The 20,898-nt window shown below is 44.3% G+C and overlaps 2 protein-coding genes across 2 annotated transcripts; both read right to left on the bottom strand.

Moving 5' to 3' along the window:
• Positions 1–463: 463 nt before the first annotated feature.
• On the bottom strand, positions 464–7,749 carry LOC140076588 (adrenodoxin-like). Its single transcript, XM_072123182.1, has 6 exons — positions 7,723–7,749; positions 6,718–6,751; positions 6,392–6,594; positions 2,783–2,910; positions 2,512–2,641; positions 464–1,020 (listed from the first exon to the last, which is right to left on the bottom strand). The coding sequence occupies exons 3-6, from the start codon at positions 6,553–6,555 to the stop codon at positions 903–905; spliced, it is 540 nt and encodes a 179-aa protein (XP_071979283.1). The 5' UTR covers positions 6,556–6,594; positions 6,718–6,751; positions 7,723–7,749; the 3' UTR covers positions 464–902.
• A 4,582-nt stretch (positions 7,750–12,331) lies between these two features.
• Positions 12,332–13,924, bottom strand: LOC140077078 (uncharacterized). The gene is made up of 2 exons (XM_072123945.1): positions 13,731–13,924; positions 12,332–13,638 (listed from the first exon to the last, which is right to left on the bottom strand). The coding sequence occupies exons 1-2, from the start codon at positions 13,818–13,820 to the stop codon at positions 12,340–12,342; spliced, it is 1,389 nt and encodes a 462-aa protein (XP_071980046.1). The 5' UTR covers positions 13,821–13,924; the 3' UTR covers positions 12,332–12,339.
• Positions 13,925–20,898: the final 6,974 nt, after the last annotated feature.

Genomic DNA, 20,898 nt, shown 5'->3' on the forward strand with positions numbered 1-20,898 from the left:
ATTTGATTTTTCACTTTGATTTTTAGCGTCATTTAAAATCAATATATCCATGGAATTATCATTTTGATTTTGTATTGTTCTCAAACATTCCACAATGCTATGAATAAAGAATTGCAACTTGCATTTTGATCTAGGATATGGCTTTTTAGTGTTCCCTGTAATGCAGGATCTGGAAATTGACATTTGGCATGGTCAGAGACAGTGTCCTCTGAGACTGAACCACCTTACCAGATGTCCATTCCTGATTGCTTCACTTACCCTAGGCAGTAGGGGACAACTAGTCAATGTTTCCTTCCTGCTCCAAAGTGCAAAACATGGAGACAAGACATTAAAACAGAGCAGAATATTCACCAGAACCAGGAGGACAAGGCACATAGGCACAGATGTAACAGCTCCCTTTATGTTTTTATGCAGTGCATATGGAGTAGTACCAAATAAAAATAAATAAAAGGGAATACAATGGAGCCACTCCTGAAGGTGCTGGGAGTTAATGTTTTAATTTGCTGTGATTAAAATGTTATAAACATTATCATAATGAAGGTCAGATGACTTTACAGTCTTTACACAACATTTTAGTTTATATGCTGCATTGTATCTACACACCTATGGATTTGGCGCACACAGCTGAACAATAACTTGTTTTCTGGTGCACAGCCTTTTACTATTGTCATTTTATTTACAATTACATTGCTTAGCAATATCTATATTCTAAAAAAAAATGTTTTTCAAATCCTACATCCATGTTGTAAAAATGCTGGATACTACCACCTGTAATGCAACTAGAGTTCTTGTCCAGACCTGCACTGGCCAAGTACAACATGATGACATTGATATCCCATCGCCTAGATTAAGAAGAACTCTTCATCCCGGGATAGTGATGTGTACTAGTGATGGTGTATTAGTTACTGATTGCTCTGCTTTTCAGCTAGGTCTCTTCTGGCATCAGATAAATCTCTTGGCACTCGAACGGTCATTCCATCAATGGCTTTGGTCATGCAAATCTGACATCCAAGTCTAGACCTGTAATATAAAAGATTTTTGTACAAGTTAACAATAATTTAATGTTTTCCAAAGAATCATCACCGCATTCGGTGCATGTAGTTTGTGGTTATGTGTCCCTACATGTCCAATAGAGGTTTATAATATACACTATATTTTTGAGTATAAGCTGACCCGAGTGTAAGCCGAGATACCTAATTTTATATACTGTATGTCTGCTAGCTCTCAACGCAAATGTATACCAGAGCTCTTACAGGACCACTGAAGGTTCTCCAAAGGTCCTTAAACTGTAGAACTGAAAGCCAACAAAAGAAACCCCTATCCTTTCATAAGATGCTTTGTTATGGTACGGTATGGAGTTAGTAAATGTCCAAGCATTAAAAAGAATTGGTCTAGTGGGTGCCACTAATTTTCATGCAGCCCTGGGACCATGGCAGTCATCATCTTTCCATCATGTACATGTCCTTTCATTGACAGCCAGTCACCATTGCTCTGGTTTGCAGAGGTGTTGTGGACAAGAAACTATACTGAACTTAGCAAAACATCCAGTTTCTGTTTGAGATAAAGGTTGGGATTACGGTAACTCTAATCATACTAATTATTGACACATTTCCCCAACTGCTGGTGGGATGAGAAGCCATCACATATGACACCCTTTGTCACCCCTAGAAGTGATATGAGGGATGCTAACAGCTCAGCAATATAAGTGGCACCCATTGCACTCACATGTGTTTCCTTCATGACCATTCTTCCAATTGGCAATTTTAAGCGGGCTAATGCTTGCCCACACAAAGCAAGAGTTTTCCAGGAAAGTTCCCCCAATGTTTCCTTTGCCTGCCTGTTGACCTGACTTACAGCCAATATCGATCAGCCCATGATACAGGACGTGGTCAGCCCATGATACAGGACTGTGTGAGAAGCTATCCTAATATAAACAGAATATCCTAATGATAAGCCATCAATTTGAAAAAGGGGGGATAATATCTTTAAATATAAAACAACATGGTAGGGCACATTTACTTACCCGTCTCGTCGCAATCACTGACAAGCGCTGTCCGACGAGGATTCGGGTCTGCCGCAATTCACTAAGATCGTGCAAACAATTTCCTGCATCTGTCGCTTCCCCCGCTGAGGTCCGCCGGAGTTCACCTTCTTCTTCCTGGTGCATGTGAGTGCTGATCTTGCAACACAATTTCATTTTTAAATTCTGCGGTTTGTCCGAATCAGTCTGGTCGTCCGATGTCCACGCCCCCCGATTTGTGACGCATGCAAGCCGGCGCCGATGCCCCACAATCTAATCGCGTGCGCCAAAAACCTGCGGCAATTCAGGGCAAAACGGTAAAAAGTCGAGAAACCCGACGAAAATGCGGTGTTCGGACCCTTAGTTAATGTGCCCCAATATCTTTAATATAAAACAACATAGTATCCTACATGGTTCTTTTCAAAAGGGCACTAAAGAATAAGAAACTGTAGCATGTATACATTACATTCACTAACTATTCAAGAACGTACGTATTTGTCAATCCAAATGCCAAATCCAACATGTCCAACTCCTCATCTGAAATGGAACCCAACTGATCAAAGATTTTCCGATCGAATATGAGGTGGCAGGTAGAACAAGCTAGAGTCCCCTCGCAGGCTCCTGGAAGAAGAAAGCATAAAAAAGGATTATACACATAGTTTATCACAAACTAAAACTTAGATTTTAACTTATACTTACTTCTTTAATTTTTTAATGTAGCCATATTTTTTAATATTTATGTAAAATATCCCAAACTCTTACCAAACCCATCAATATTCAGGCGGTGCCGGATGACCACATCTAGTAGACTCTCCCCTTCCTTAGCTGTGGCTGTTAAAGTTTCTCCATCACGGTTGATGAAATTTACTCTCAAATTTTCTTCTGAGTTTCTGCAAAAGAATTGTAAATTGCTTCTTTCTAATTCTTCCCACAATTGAGTACATTATGGTATAAATACAGGGACATTACAGGAGGTGTACTAGGTCCAGGACATAAAGAAAAACAAAAAATTCTGGAACATCTTGATGAGTCCTGGACGCACATCCCTAATGTGTACTTTATGCACTTCTTACACTATAGGACATTGTAAATGAAAGGATCTACTGCTTAGGACTCACTTCTATGAGACAAAGCACACAGTAACGACATGTAACAACATATTTACCTTGTAGAGACCACTGTAGTGCAAATATATTCCATCCATTTGGAAAATACAATACTGTACTGTAAAAAATGTCTTGTGAGTCAGTTTGGTGGGATTCTGGACACTTATTTAGTGGCTGAATGCAGGGCCGGTGTCAGCATTGGGCATACCCGGGCAAGTGCCGGGGCCCAGAGCTGCTGGGAGACCACATAAGGCTGTACACAACAAATCCATGGAGTTGAGGAGGGCTGTATCTAAGAATCCATAGGGGGCAAAGGGGGGGGGGTGTTATATGAAACAAGATACTGGCTTTATATAAAATATCAGTGAGGTGGCTGTTTGGGATGATAAACTAGGGAATATTTCAGGGAACAGGAGACTGTTTTAGTGTCTGAATTTTTAATTCCGCCACGTGAGTTCACTGCAAAGGGGCCTTCTGAGGCTCTGTTGCCCAGGGGCCTACTGAAACCTGGCGCCAACCCTGCCTGAATGACTCAAAAGCCAGTATAATGCTTTTCTCTTGATGGTCAGGTTTTCCTGAAGCAAACCTGTCACCAGCAATGTCATATTTAGCTGACATCAGGTTCCAATAGTCTATACTATACTGATTTTAAAAATGCCTTTTCAGCATTCTGAATCATTTCACTACTTTATATAAGTTTATTTTACCTTTACCAGGCTCCCTTCAAGCAGCATGTGGTGAGTCCCGGAGGAGCCGCAGCCTGTGTGTGCCTGTTTCTCCTGTCCTCCACAGTCATGCAGTTCCTTCACCTCCCCTGGGACCAACCGCACACTGCTGGCAGGGAGCCGGGTAATGTAAAAGAAACTACTGAAATGATTCAGAAGGCAGACATAGACATTTTTAAAATCAATAAAGCAAAGGTTATTGGAACCTCTCACGAGCTAAAAATGACATTCATTGTGACAGATTCCCTTTAACTACATTTAGAGTCAAGCAGAAGGCTTTACAGATCAGACTTCTTTATCTGTAACTAGAGTATATGAAGCAACACTTCAGAGAAAATTACTATGAAAGCATAAAAACATAAACCACATATTTTATCTGTCATAATTTATCACATTTATAAAAGTCCAAGCAAGTAGTGTTGGAAGTCCAGGACAATCTGGATACAAAAAGTAATGGCTAAAGTCACATCTTTCTGTATTCTATATGCATCTTCTATACTCTGAATTGTAGAAGGTCAATGACCGCTGTTATCATTTCGGAAGGACCTTGAAACTCCTGACATCAGAGAAGTTTTACTGCAGTCTAACAAGACCTTGGTCTATTATTCCAACCCTGAATACATCTGAGCTGTAATGTATTTGATTGAAGACAGGATAGAAATACATGACATAGACAGGAATAGATGGAGGTTCACTATGTATTGCACTGATTATTGCATTGGATTTATAAACTTATAAGTGGAAATTAAAAAAACTATTTAAATGTCTAGAAAATTATCTAGTATAAAGGAGAGCTGTAGCCAGGCTTTCCTTCACCCAGGTCAAAGGTTCAGTTCATTGCCCTTTCTTTGTAGCTAAAAACTTAATAGTGGCTTTCTGGCAAAAAGAGATACTTTTTGAGGCTAAAATCAGGAGGATTAAAAAAAGAGTACATGCGGATTTTAACTGAGTTTTTATATATGCACAAAGGTTTTGAAACAAAAAAGAAAAAACGCAATCACTTAAAGAGGACTACAGGCGGTCCCCTACTTAAGAACACCTGACTTACATACGACCCCTAGTTACAAACGAACCTCTGGATTTTGGTAATTTATTGTGCTTTAGTCTTAGGCTACAATAATCAGCTATAACAGTTATCAATGGTGTCTGTAATTAAGATTTATTATTATTCCCGGTTCTTATTACAATCCAGAATTTTTAAAATCCAATTGTCACAGAGACCAAAAATTTTTTGACTAGGGTTACAATTATAAAGTATACGGTTCCGACTTACATACAAACTCAACTTAAGAACAAACCTACAGACCCTATCTTGTATGTAACCCGAGGACTGCCTGTACTTCACACGTATGGATATGAACCTACCACTCCGTAGGGGGTGTTACAGAGATTCAGTGGCACTTTGAAATATCTTTCTAGCCCCCACAGTTGCTGAGATATCATTAAAGATATCTGTCAATTATTATCCTCTCCACTGTCAGAGAGGAGGAGCTGGAGCAGAGATAGGGACATGTTACTAATCAAAGAAGATTAACATAACACAAACCCCCTCGCAGCAACTCCTCTCTGACAGTAGAGAGGAATATAATGGTCAGATACAGGCCACAGGGACTGATATGTCAGCAACTGTGGGGACTAGAGAGAAAACTAAAAGCGCCTGCACATTGTATAGTCCGAGGGCCTTAAAGTAGATTGGTGGGTATAGAGCAGTGATGGCGAAGCTTTTAGAGGCCGAGTGCCCAACAGGGTAATTTAAACAGCAGCTTATTGCTCCCTGCTCTTCCACAGCTATCAATCGTATTGGCATATTGAAGACCCCAATACCATTAAATGAAGGAGGGGATATTCAGATAATCAATGTAGCTTTCCTCCAGGGTCCTTTTGAGAAAGAAGAAACGTGGGCAGAAGCTCCAATGATAATCCAGCCCTGTCTACACCTACTTCCTCTTCCTGCAGGAAGTTTCTGGAAAACTCTGTGCTAGGGTGATTTCTGGGTGCCCACAGAGATGGCTCTGAGTGGCACCTCCGGCACCTGTGCCATAGGTTCGCCACCACTGGTATAGAGTTATTACACAGCCATCCATGTACAAGTTCGCATAGAGAGGCAGTTGTCACTGTGTACAAAAACCCACTGGACTTCTAAGCTGGGGGGAGAAGGCAGTTTCATGAATTACAAGTTATACTGAGACTTTTTTAATAAAACGTGTTATAACTTTTCTCAGCATCTCCTGCTCTATCACAAGATCCAATCAAATAATATTTGACTGTCAAATCACTTGTATAGTTTGGCTCTTACTTAGCTTAAAGCTACGGTAAGTCTTACCTTTATTATCACTGACAGATCTTTCACCATTCATTTCTGAGACATTAATACAACCGAAATGAAAGAAGCCCTACAATGTATGTAATAAGTTTAACTATATGAGCTAAATAATAAGAAGGAAATACGATAATATCTCAATAGAACTATAAAGAAAACATAATTATACATATTTAGGTCAGTGCTAAAAGTTTTTGCAGTCATTACAGATTGTTCTCACCCAGTGTTGGATTTTGCATCTTGGCATTTGGCAGAAGTCGTGAAGGTCTTCATGTGGCTCCCAGATAATGCCAGGGTTGATGTATAACTCTTGGGGCACCTCGGACCATGTAATCTGTTAAGAAAGACCCTTAGGATTGTTGAGGCTGAGCGAGCCATGTTCATAGAGTAGAAATCCTGCTTGTCTCAGGCGCTGAAGGAGATCTGACATATAAAGAGAAGAAGATATCAGAGAGAGCCTTCCCACTGTGGGTGTCACCTCATGTAGGAGACGCTCAGCACATTTACTTACACACACAAATTAGGAGCAGGATGTGACTTACTTACCTGCGGCTGCCGAGATGACACTTCATACAGGTTTCTATTGAAACAGAAAGTACTACATTCATTTGTTCATACAGTATATGTCTCATTGTCCTAGGTAACCATAGGTTACAGCATATACAATGTTATAGTGCATCTTTTAAAGCTAGAAAGATACAGTATACAACCTGGGGATGAGGAGAACACACAATGGGATAGTACCCATGACATCCTGCTACTGGGGCGTAACAAGGAGAGGTAGGACCCCATAGCAGACTTCTGAATAGGGCCCCCCCACCCTTAAAAAAATATACATATTATGATACTCACATACAGCATACACACATCACATATACACACATAAATCAAATACACACACATATATATATATATATATATATATATATATATATTACCATATTTAGACATACAGCATATACACACACATACAAATACAGTATATACACACCACACACACTAATACAGAATATTCACACCCAATATCCTAGGTGCTGGGCCCCCTGACATTGTGAGCCCCATAGCAGATCCTATGGCTGCTACCCCTGTGGTTACTCCCCTGCCCTGATAAGTGTAACTGTGTCTTTTGCTGTACTATAGTGACTATGGGAACTGTCTCCTCTTTACTCAGGCCTTGCTCACTCTTCTATTATTGGAAACTTCCAGATCTCTGCCAGCCCTAATCTTGTTTGTATGTGAGTTTTCTATGGCTGACCACTGGTGCTTTGCACTGGTGTCTCTTGGCCCTAGACCACCCATCATTGACATCGGTAACACTGCAGCAGAATTAACCAGTGAGGGTTTCCGTTGCTGGTACCAGAGAGATTACCAGCGTAATGACCTTAGTAGTGTCTAGGGGCACACAAACTGATCAACAGCAGTTATACTGCATTGGTTCTCAGTGATCACGGACACTGCAGCAAAACCAAGCTTGTGTATTCCCAGTCTTGTTACCTCTCCTGCACGTGTGTTTTTAGAAAATACTTTAATTTCCACTGAAATAATACTCACCACTCCTCACAATCCCGTACAGCCACTGCGCAACCCGTTACTGCCGGCCTATGTTTAAAGGAAACCTACTACTTGAAGTGGCAGGTATAAGAGGGAACTACCGAGCAACAGCTCAGGGTGAGCTCGTGCCGGGGCTTATTTTTGTTAGTGTTTTAAACTGCAGTATCACGGTTTAAAACACTTTTTAAACTTTATGGCCGGAGCTTCTTCGGCACAGGGAGGTACGCGCTCGGCGCTTACCATGCGCGCGACCGTGCACGCGGCTGCATAGGAAGTGAAGCGTATGGTGCGCCGAGCGCGTACCTCCCTGCGCCGAAGCAGCTTCGGCCATAAAGTTTAAAAAGTGTTTTAAACCGCGATACTGCGGTTTAAAACACTAACAAAAATAAGCTCCGGCACCAGCTCACCCTGAGCTGGTGCTCGGTAGTTCGCTCTTATACCTGCCACTTCAAGTGGCAGGTTTCCTTTAAATACCGCAGTCGTTCACCTGCTTGTCGTGCTCCAGGGGTAGTGTACACACTGGACCACCGTGGACGATGATTTAAGCCAACACCTGGGACCGGAGTTTAAGTGGCACCCGGTTTTCACCAGAGCCTGTCGCAAAACAGGTTGGACTTGCCGCTGCGTGGTACCACCAGGTAATTCCACAGGTGCGACTTTGTGCGCGGTGGCAGCCAAGGCGAGGTACAGAAACGGAAGGCAAGTTCGTGGTCGGGGACAGGTACGAGGTCAGGACAGGCGGCACAGGATCAATGTCAGAGGCTAAGCAGAAGGTCAGACTGGCAGGGGAGGAGCATAAACAGGTACAGGTCCGGGGTCACAACGGGAAATCAATACACGAGCACAGGGCAACAATACGAGCATACTCCAAGGCATATAGCACCAATATCCGGCAGGATGTGTCGGGAGATGCTGGGTTAAATAGGATTCTGGGTAAAGCCAGCGGCAATTAACGTTGCACTGGCCCTTTATGTCTTCTGAAGCAGGCTCGCACAGCCTTGGAAACGGGGACGTGTGTGCACGTCCGTGGACACGGAAACAGGTGCAAGGACGGGTAAGCGGATGTCGCGGGGGCACGCGGAGAGGCACGGCTGAGCCCGAGACCTATCCTAACCAACAGACCTGATAGGGTATCAAAACTACAGGTTGGGGGGAACCTGGGTAATAGTGATCATAATATCATTGATTTTGTATTACGCTTTACTAAGAGCGTTAGTGAAGGGGCAACCACCACTCTAAACTTCAGGAGGGCAAATTTTTTGCAACTAAGGGAAGACCTTAAAGGCATAGACTGGGATAATGTTCTCAAAGACAAAAGCCCCCCCCATATATTCTGAAAAAAAGTGAATTAGTCTTACCGGTAATTCCATTTCCTTAGTCCACCATGACGGCCCACCTGGAGGATGACCCCTTGACCTCTGTAGGGACAGGAAGCAGAGAAGTTAAAAGGCCCCACCCCGGCATCCGTACTCCAGTGTCTACCAAATAACTACACCGGCTTGGATGCAACCCGATTTATTGCCTGTTAATATGCACAAACAATTAAATCAAGCAAGTTTTTAAATACATTAAATGACATATCTAGGGTGGGAAAAAATATATGGGCCGTCATGGTGGACTAAGGAAATGGAATTACCGGTAAGACTAATTCACTTTTTCCCTTACGTCCCCATGACGGCCCACCTGGAGATATACCAGATGAATTATTTTTTAGGGAGGGACTACGGCCTGTAGTATCTTTCTCCCAAAGGAAAGGTCCATGTTATTCGGAATGTCCAATCTGTAATGTTTAGCGAAGGTAAGAGAAGAAGACCAGGTAGCCGCTTTACATATCTGCTCAATTGTGGCTCCTCTTCTTTCAGCCCAGGAGGTAGCCATCGCTCTTGTGGAATGGGCTTTTATGGTATCTGGGACAGCCATTTCCAGAGCCTCATAAGCCTCTTTGATAACGGTTTTTATCCATCTGGATAAGGACGATTTTGAGGCCTTCTTCCCTTTGTTTTTCCCTTGGAATTGGAGAAGAATATTAGAGTCCTTCCGCCAGCTCTTAGAGACTTCCATGTACCTGAGCACTATTCTTCTTACATCCAGGGAATGCCAGCTGATTTCCTTAGCGGCTCTTGGATTCTGGCAAAATGAAGGTAGGACCACTTCCTGGTTTCGGTGGAAAGCTGTGCAAACCTTGGGGACAAAGTTTGGGTCAAGCGTTAAAATGATCCTGTCATCTGAAATTAAACAATAAGGTTCATTTATAGACAGTGCCTGAATCTCGCCAATCCTTCTTGCAGTAGTGATTGCAATTAAGAAGGCAGTTTTCAAGGTAAGGTTTCTAAGGCTTACAGATTCAATTGGTTCAAACTGAGGTCCAGTAAGAAAATTTAGCACTAAGGATAAGTCCCAGGGAGCTACTGAAGGTTTCACTGAGGGCCTGATTCGGACAGTTGCTTTTACAAACCTCTTTATCCATCTGTGATCCGCCAGGGATGAATCAAAGAACACACTTAGTGCTGCAATCTGGACTTTAAGGGTACTAGTCTTAAGGCCCATGTCGAACCCAGCTTGCAGGAATTCTAAGATCTGTAAGATATTAGGAGAAGATTGATTGGGAACTGCTGGACCACAGAAAGAAATAAACTTCTTCCATATCTTCAGGTATATAGCTGAGGTAACTGGTTTTCTACTGGATTGTAGAGTAGAGATTACCTTGTCCGAAAGGCCTTTTGCCCTCAAAAAGCTCCTTTCAGGATCCAGGCCGAGAGCTTGAGATCCTGTGGCTTCGGATGAAAAAGCGGCCCTTGATGGAGGAGATCTTCCTGAATGGGTAGCATTAGAGGTTCTGCTAGAGCCATCTTCTTTAGGAGCGGAAACCAGCTCTTTTTGGGCCAGAAGGGAACAATGAGAATGACCTTGGATTCGTCTCTTTGAATTTTCCGGAGAACTCTTGCAATTATAGGCAGAGGAGGAAAGGCATATGCCAGAGGAGCGTCCCACTTGTGGCTGAATGCATCTAACTTCGAGGTGGTCTCTGAATAACTGAGAGAGTAAAAAAGTTCCGCTTTCGTATTTTCCCTGGTGGCAAACAGATCCACTACAGGTATTCCCCACATCTGGGTTAGAAGCTGGAATACTTTTTGGTTCAGACACCATTCGTTGTGGTCTAGTTTTTTCCTGCTCAGAAAATCTGCCACCTTGTTGTCCTTCCCTCTCAGATGAACTGCCGATAAAGACTTGATGTTCAATTCTGCCCATGAGAATATTTCGCTCGAGAGGTCTGAAAGGTCTGGAGATCTTGTACCCCCTTGATGCTGTAGGTAGGCTATTGTCGTTGAGTTGTCCGATAGGACTTTCACGTATTGTCCCACCAGAAGATGACTGGCTGTCTTCAGGGTTTCCAGGACTGCCCTCAGTTCTCGATAGTTGGATGACATTCTTTGGATATGAGGAGGCCAGCTTCCCTGGAAGAAGGATCCTGCTATGTTCGCACCCCAGCCCTTTTGACTTGCATCTGTCTGGACTATAGATAGGGGCCAAGGATGCCATGGAACTCCCCTCTGTAGGTGTGTAGGAATGGTCCACCACACTAAGGACTGTTTGACCGCAGGAGTAATGCTGATGCAATTGTCCAGGTGTAGGGGATCTTTGTCCCATGATTGTAGTATCCAACCTTGCAGGACTCTCGTATGGTTCTGTGCCCACTGGACACACTGGATGCAAGATGTTAACTGCCCCAGGAGCTTCATAGCATCTCTTATCGAGCATTTCTGGCGATGGAGAAAAACGTTGATCTGACCTACCAGGCGTTCTGACTTTTCTCTGGGAAGATAAGATTTCTGGTTCACAGAGTCCAGGAGGGTTCCCAGGAAAAGGATCTGAGTATCCGGATGCAAGGCAGACTTCTCCCAGTTTATAATCCATCCCAGATTCTGTAGCGTTTGGATTGTAAAGTCTCGGTGTAGAATAAGTTCTTCTCGATTTTTCGCTATTATGAGTAAGTCGTCCAGGTATGGAACGACCAGGACTTGATGTGTTCTTAAGAAGGCTACGACCTCTATGATGATTTTTGAAAACACTCTTGGCGCTGATGCTATCCCGAAAGGTAGAGACCTGTATTGGAAGCATAGTTTCTTCCCCTGTGGTGAGACTATTGCAAACCTCAAAAACTTTTGAGACGGAAGGTAGATAGGGACGTGGTAATACGCGTCCTTCAGGTCTATCGTGCACATGTAGGCTCCTGGATGGATCAGTGTTACTGCAGACTTTATTGACTCCATCTTGAACTTCCTGTACAAGAGATGCTGGTTCAAACCTTTGAGGTTGCAAATCATCCTGTGGGATCCATTTGGCTTTTGGATGAGGAACAAGGGGGAGAAGTGACCGCCCTTCCACTTTTCTTCTGGAACAGGTGTAATTACATCCATCTGAATGAGTTTCTGGACTTCCTGAAAAATTAAAGCAGTCAACTTTTGAGACCCCAGCCTGGTCAGGATAAACTTTTGGGGAGGAAGAGATGTTAATTCTAGCTTGTACCCTTGCTTTATTATGTCCAGAATCCAAGGGTTGGATGTGATCTGGGACCATCGTGCAAGGAACCCTAGTAACCTTCCTCCCACTTTGGCGTCATTGTCTCCCAAATGAGGTTGAATTACTGGAGCTGAGGAGGAAGCCTCTACCTCTACCTCCTTTCGGATGGCTCCAGCGCCCTTGCTTGCCTTTGCCTCTGTATGAATTTTTTCGATCTCTAAAGTCCTGAAAGGGCTGTTTTCTGGGTGGTTTTTTAACCTCAGGAAACCCCTTCTTTTTGTCCGCCGCCTTCTCCAGAATAGAGTCCAGTTCAGGACCAAACACAAATTCTCCCTCAAATGGAATGCTGCAAAGTTTGGACTTTGACCTGAAATCCCCACACCATTTCCTTAGCCATAGCGCTCTTCTAGTTGCAATGGACAATGCTCCTTCTTTTGCAGAGAACCTGACGGATTCACCAGATGCATCAGCAATAAAGGCAGTAGCCGACTTTAAAGTTGGAAGAGCCTCTAACAGGAGTTCTCTGGGAGTGCCTTCCCTAATGTGATTTCCCAGCTCAGATAGCCAGAAGTACATCGTACGGGCAACCGAGGTAGTGGCTACATTCGCTTTTAGATTAAGCATAGCAGACTCCCAAGCTTTTTTAAGTAAACAGTCAGCTTTCCTATCCATAGGATCTTTTAGCTGGATAGAGTCTTCAAAGGGCAGGTCAGTGCGCTTTGTTAATTTTGTTACCTGGACATCAACCTTGGGAGGTGAATTCCAGAATTTAGTATCATTTTCGTCAAATAATAGACGATTCCTGAATTCCTTAGACACAGAAATCCTCTTTTCTGGATCTCTCCACTCTTCCTGAATGAGTTGTTTGAGAGTATCGTTAATGGGGAATACTCTCTTTTTCTGGGATCTAAGGATGCCAAACAGCTCATCCTGAATGGATCTAGCTTCTTCCACTTCTTCAATTTTTAGAGTATCACGAATGGCTTTAAGCAATTGGTCTAAGTCGTCAGAGGAAAACAGATATCTGGATTCCATTTTTGAAGCGGATAGAGAAGTGGACGGCTCCAGGTCTAGAGAATCCTTAACGGAGGAATTATCCTCTGAGTCAGGGTCTGATTCTGAGGCACATATTAAGGCCCTTTTGGGTGGGGGCCCAGGGAGGCTAAGTGAGGCTATGGAGGAGGCTACAGAAGAATGGACTTCTTCTTTAATGAAAGCACGTATCTCTTCCCTAAAGCCTGTTCGCTCCTCTTTTAGAAGGTTATCCAGACATTCCTTGCATACTGGTTTTTTATAATTGGAATTAAGCCTTGTATTGCACATGTTGCATTTACGATAGGCTGATTTCTTCCCATCTTTAGAGGGATCTTTGCTCCTCACTTTCTCTTTCGGCTCCTGCCAAGAGATAAGTGACAGCTTAGTACTTACAGGGGATATAACATATATATGAATAGAGCCCCTGCCCCATTAATCTTTAAGACACTCACAAGGCCTGTAGACAGGGGATCTGATACAGAAGATTCCATGGCCAGGACCTCGCTAGAAAAGATAGATACTTCCATGGGTCCTATAATCATAGGTAAGGGGGGCTTATTCACATACAGCAGTACAATATATACAGAATCAAGTACATTAATACATCAGCCTAGTGTACAGTACCTTATCGGCGTAGTGGTAGGCGATCTAGACCTCAGAGTCAGAGTGACTACCTGCGACCAAACTTTTAATTTTGGCGCCGCCGAGCCCCCAACGTCACTTCCGGTGCGACCGGAAGTCCTGTAATTCGTGTGCCGCAACACGTGATCCGGCCTCGGCCAATCAGTGACTCCAATCGTCACTTCCGGTGCGACCGGAAGTTCACCAATGAAGCGTCGGAGCACGTGACCGGAGCCACCACGCGTGCTCCGACTTCCGGGTACCCTGGAACTACGCGGAGTCGGGGGTAGAGCCGGCACAACAGTTCCCCACGGAGCCAGGGAGGACGCGCGATGCGCCGAGGCGAGGTCCGGGAACTGGCAGGGTAAGGGACGGCCCGTGCCTGCAGACTTGTGCTCCCCCCACTGCCCCCCTGGAGGAGGCCCGTGAGGAGAGATCTATCTCTGCTCCCTGCCCTGTGTAGGGACAGGAAGACACTGGAGTACGGATGCCGGGGTGGGGCCTTTTAACTTCTCTGCTTCCTGTCCCTACAGAGGTCAAGGGGTCATCCTCCAGGTGGGCCGTCATGGGGACGTAAGGGAAAGTCCTGTGATAAACACATACCTTAAGCATAAAAGGAACAAGAAAAAGCCTATGTGGCTAACTAGTCTTGTAAGGAAAGCAATAAGCGAGAAAGATAAAGCGTTTAAGGTGCTAAAACGTGAAGGTAGCAATGAGGCATTACAGGATTATAGAGAGAAAAATAAATCCTGTAAAAAGCAGATAAAGGCCGCAAAAATAGAGACTGAGAGAAATATTGCCAGGGAGAGCAAAAGTAATCCCAAATTATTTTTCAAGTATATAAACGATAAGAAACTAAAAGAGAGTGTGGGTCCCCTTAGAAATAACATGGGGGTCATGGTGGAAGGAGATGAGGAAAAAGCCAATCTACTGAATGTCGCTTTCTCAACTGTCTTTACCCAGGAAAATCCCCTGGTGGAAGACACAATGAGGAATAATGTAAATTCTTTTTGGAATGTCAACAGTTTAATCCAGGAAGAGGTACGGCGCCGCCTCGCAACCACTAAGATAGATGAATCACCGGGGCCAGATGGCATACACCCCCGGGTTCTGCATGAATTATGTACGGTGATAGACAGACCGTTATTTTTGAAGATTCACTGAGGACTGGTTATGTTCCACAGGACTGGTGCATAGCAAATGTGGTACCAATATACAAAAAAGGATCAAATAGCGATCCTGGAAACTACAGACCCGTGAGTCTAACTTCTGTGGTGGGAAAAAATATTTGAGGGGTTTGTTAGAGATGCTATCCTGGAGTATCTCACTGTGCACAACCTTATAACCCAGCGTCAGCATGGGTTTATGAGAGATCGGTCCTGTCAGACTAATCTGGTTTCTACGAGGAGGTAAGTTCAAGACTGGATCTGGGAGATGCTGTGGATGTTGTATATCTGGACTTTTCAAAGGCATTTGACACCGTGCCACATAAAAGGTTGGTATATAAAATGAGACTGCTGGGAATAGGAGAAAATCTGTGTATTTGGGTAAATAATTGGCTTAGTGATAGAAAACAGAGGGTGGTCATTAATGGCATATTCTCAGATTGGGTTGATGTTACCAGTGGAGTGCCACAGGGGTCAGTATTGGGGCCACTTCTTTTTAATATTTTTATTAATGACCTTGTAGTGGGTCTACGCAGTCAAGTTTCAATATTTGCAGATGATACTAAGCTGTGTAAAGTAATAAATACTGAGGTTGATAGTTTAGCATTACAGAGGGATTTGTGGAAGCTTGAGGAGTGGGCAGAGAAGTGGTTGATGAGGTTTAATGTAGATAAATGTAAAGTTATGCACTTGGGCCATGGAAACAAAAAGTATAATTATGTTCTAAACGGTCAATTACTTAATAAAACTGGAGCTGAAAAGGACTTGGGGGTATTGGTGGATGGTAAACTTAATTTTAGTGACCAGAGCCAGGCGGCTGCTGCTAAAGCAAATAAAATAATGGGATGTATCAATAGAGGAATAGATTCTCATGATAAAGACATAGTTTTGCCCTTATACAAATCCCTGGTCAGACCACACATGGAATATTGTGTACAGTTTTGGGCACCAGTGTATAAAAAGGATATAGTAGAGCTGGAACGGGTGCAGAGGAGACAGCCAGGATTATTAGGGGAATGGGGGAACTAGAATACACTGACAGATTAAAAAAATTGGGATTATTCAGTTTAGAAAAAAGACGACTGAGGGGAGACCTCATTACAATGTACAAATACCTGAACGGACAGTACAAGGATCTCTCCAAAGATCTTTTTATACCTAGGCCTGTGACCAGGACAAGGGGGCATCCTCTACGCCTAGAGGAGAGGCGATTTTACCATCAACATAGACAAAGGTTCTTTACTGTAAGAGCAGTGAGACTGTAGAACTCTCTGCCGCAGGAGGTTGTTATGGTGGACTCTATGTACATGTTCAAGAGAGGCCTGGATGCCTTTCTGCAGAGAAAAAATATCACAGGTTATGGGGATAAAACATTTATTTAATGGTTAAAGGTTGGACTTGATGGACTTGCGTCTTTTTCCAGCCTTATATAATATGATACTATGATACAGGGGGTCATTTACTAGTGGCCCGAATCGCGTTTTTACGGTGGGTTACCCGAATTTTTCAGTTTTGCGCGATTTTTGGCAATGGAAATCGGGGGGCGTGACCATGCGAAAACCCGACGGATTCGGAAAAACCGCTACAATTTAAAAAAAAAAAAAAGGTGTCGCTTGACACGCGCTTACCTGCACCCGGCCTGGCTTGGTGAACTTCAGGGCATTCCGACAAACTTCAGCGCAGCAGCGACACCTATCGGGGTAACTACCTTAGTGAATCGCCGGAAGACCCGAATCCTCCACACAGAACGCGCCGCTGGATCGCGAATGAACTGGGTAAGTAAATCTGCACCATAGGTTGCGGGAGCACCTGTGACACTGCTATAGCAGTTTCTGGTGGGAGCAAGCAGAAAGAGGAGTATAAACAGTTTATTATTTTTAAAGCACCCCCAATTATATATAAAATATGTTCCCAGACAAACCCTTTGATGTAAACTTATACTCAGCACAACATAGAGTTAAAAGAAAAGGTGCTCTAGTATTGTATGAATTGTAGAAATAGGGACGGCTCATTTTAATAAGACATTTTAATAAACTTGTCTGTTACATTTGTTCCAGTACTGGCCTCTGCAGCTTCTTTTCAGCTATTATTAAATAATAGCAGAAAATTGGACTGGCTTCAGTGGTGGCTTATACACTAACAGCACATTGATGTTTGGGGTCAGTCTTTGACATCTCATGCAAAGGTGTAACTTGGGAGGGCACAAGGTGCGGTCACAACCGGGCCCAAGCGGCTTATGGGACCCGTATGGTGTCAATTTCCCATATCAGAAGACTAGTACCATAAACCATACATTAGAGTTGGGGTCCTGGGACAGACTTTGCACTGGGGCCCATCAGCTTCAAGTTATGGCACTGATCCCATGTGTTTTCTGCATCCTCTACATCTAGAGGAGAGATAGTTCTACCATCACCATAGACAGGGGCATCCTCTACACCTAGAGGAGAGGAGGTTCTACCATCACCATAGACAGTGGGCATCCTGTACACCTAGAGGAGAGGTGGTTCTACCATCACCATAGACAGGGGGCATCCTCTACACCTAGAGGAGAGGCGGTTCTACCATCACCATAGACAGGGGACATCCTCTACACCTAGAGGAGAGGTGGCTCTACCATCACCATAGACAGGGGGCATCCTCTATACCTAAAAGAGAGGTGGTTCTACCATCACCATAGACAGGGGGCATCCTGTACACCTAGAGGAGAGGAGCTTCTACCATCACCATAGACAGGGGGCATCCTGTACACCTAGAGGAGAGGAGCTTCTACCATCACCATAGACAGGGGGCATCCTGTACACCTAGAGGAGAGGTGGTTCTACCATCACCATAGACAGGGGGCATCCTCTACACCTAGAGGAGAGGAGGATCTACCATCACCATAGACAGGGGGCATCCTCTACACCTAGAGGAGAGGAGGTTCTACCATCACCATAGACAGGGGGCATCCTCTACACCTAGAGGAGAGGAGGTTCTACCATCACCATAGACAGGGGGCATCCTCTACACCTAGAGGAGAGGAGGTTCTACCATCACCATAGACAGGGGGAATCCTCTACACCTAGAGGAGAGGAGGTTCTACCATCACCATAGACAGGAGGCATCCTCTACACCTAGAGGAGAGGAGGTTCTACCATCACCATAAACAGCGGACATCCTCTACACCTAGAGGAGAGGAGGTTCTACCATCACCATAGACAGGGGGCATCCTCTACACCTAGAGAAGAGGTGGTTCTACCATTACCATAGACAGGGGGCATCCTCTACACCTAGAGGAGAGGAGGTTCTACCATCACCATAGACAGGGGACATCCTCTACACCTAGAGGAGAGGAGGTTCTACCATCACCATAGACAGGGGGCATCCTCTACACCTAGAGGAGAGGAGGTTCTACCATCACCATAGACAGGGGGCATCCTCTACACCTAGAGGAGAGGCAGTTCTACCATCACCATAAACAGAGGACATCTTCTACACCTAGAGGAGAGGTGTTTCTACAATCACCATAGACGGGGGACATCCTCTACACCTAGAGGAGAGGGGGTTCTACCATCACCATAGACAGGGTGCTCGATCCTCTACACCTAGAGGAGAGGGGGTTCTACCATCCCCATAGACAGGGGGCATCCTCTACACCTAGAGGAGAGGTGATTCTACAATCACCATAGACAGGGGGCATCCTCTACACCTAGAGGAGAGGTGGTTCTTCCATCACCATAGACAGGGGGCATCCTCTACACCTAGAGAAGAGGTGGTTCTACCATCACCATAGACAGGGGGCATCCTCTACACCTAGAGGAGAGGAGGATATACCATCACCATAGACAGGGGACATCCTCTACACCTAGAGGAGAGGAGGTTCTACAATCACTATAGACAGGGGGAATCCTCTACACCTAGAGGAAAGGCCATTCTACCATCACCATAGACAGGGGGCATCCTCTACAAACTAGGCTAGATAATAATAATAAAAAAATATACATATACAATACAAAATAAGACATTACAGACCAGTAACATGGTCCAGTTAAACAAAAGGAATGGGGGTCATGTTCAATAGGGCTCTCTCTATTTAAAGGGGTATTATGGAAATATAAATGTCTGATACAAAAACCCATAATTCTTTAAATAAATAAATACAACAAACCTCAGTGGCATTTATCCAAAAATGAAGCTAAAATGTTATGGGCTTTCTGTAGTAGGCGGAGCTATATCCAGAAAAATAAAGCAAGATTTTGGTAACTAAAGATCAGGCTAGTTGTTCAGAAATGACGGCGCAATGAGAGAAGGGAAGGAATGGGAGTCCAGTATTCCTTATAGTCACAAATTGTCTAAGAAGCTTTTCCCTCTGCTTTAACGTCTTTCAGGTATTCAATGTAGATGTGGGACAGTACCTTAAATCTGGTAAGCGATGCAATAAAAAGGTAAGATCATCAGGTTCTCCATGTGTCACTGGCACTGCGATGTTCACGTGGATCCCATGTTTCCACTTGCGGTATGCAGCGGGCGGCTGTGTGAGTTACTATTTCCTCCAGATGGAAACTCGATCACAGCGCTTTTGGTTCCGCTTTAGGCTATATTCACACGAACGTATGGGGGACGTATATACGGCCGACGTATATACGGCCGATATACGTCCCCCATACACTCCTATGGGCTCACGGCCCTGTACGGGAGCGGTACGGTGCAGCACACGTGCGGCACCGTACCGCTCCGTAGCACGGGAAAAGATAGGACATGTCCTATCTTTTCCCGTATTATGGCGCCGTGCGCTGTATCTCCCTATGGAGAGGGGCGGGGGTGAGCAGCGCTCATCCCCTGCTCCTCTCCGCAGCGCCGATGTATGCCCGCCGTACTACGGTACGGCGGGCATACATCGTGTGAATGTAGCCTTACTCCGTAGTGGTCCGTATAGGAAAGAAAGGGATACGGAAAAAATAGTGCCGCAGAGCTTCTATTTAGTGAAGAAAATGTTTTAATATTATACTCACAAAAGTAGATTAAAAAACAGGCCTTAAGAATAGATTGTGGTGCACGTTCGGCGTCAATACCCGACTCGAGTTTCGCCGGTAACGGCTTCTTCCGGGGTGGCCGTCGTGGTGAGAAGAGTAGCAGTGGTACTCTGCGGCACTATTTTTTCCGTATCCCTTTCTTTCCTATACGGACCACTACGGAGTAAAGCGGAACCAAAAGCGCTGTGATCGAGTTTCCATCTGGAGGAAATAGTAACTCACACAGCCGCCCGCTGCATACCGCAAGTGGAAACATGGGATCCACGTGAACATCGCAGAGCCAGTGACACATGGAGAACCTGATGATCTTACCTTTTTATTGCATCGCTTACCAGATTTAAGGTACTGTCCCACATCTACATTGAATACCTGAAAGACGTTGATGCAGAGGGAAAAGCTTCTTAGACAATTTGGAGCTATATCCAAGATGGTCGATACAGGATACTACAACTCCCAAGAGCCCTCAGTCCTCAATTGTAGACCCTTTTTCTCATGCTCTGCTCCCAGTGATCTCTGAGGTGAAAATCTGATAGACCTGCTCTATTACTACAGTAATGGCTAATTTAATGACTAATTTACTACATATTTACCACATATTGCGCCTCTGACTACAGTGTATGCTGGTATCATAGCTCAGCTGCAGAAAAAATTAATGAGCTTAGCTGCAATACTATGCGGAGACAGCCCCTTTAATTCCACCAACATGCAAAAAAAAAAATTCACATGCCCAGCATACAATACTACATATAAGGCAGTCCCTGAATGTAACATAGTCCCACATCAATACTTCCTGTCCGTTCCCACTAGCCTCATTATGTGCA

The sequence above is a fragment of the Engystomops pustulosus genome, chromosome 9 (assembly GCF_040894005.1).
Source record: "Engystomops pustulosus chromosome 9, aEngPut4.maternal, whole genome shotgun sequence".
Lineage (NCBI taxonomy): Eukaryota > Metazoa > Chordata > Amphibia > Anura > Leptodactylidae > Engystomops > Engystomops pustulosus.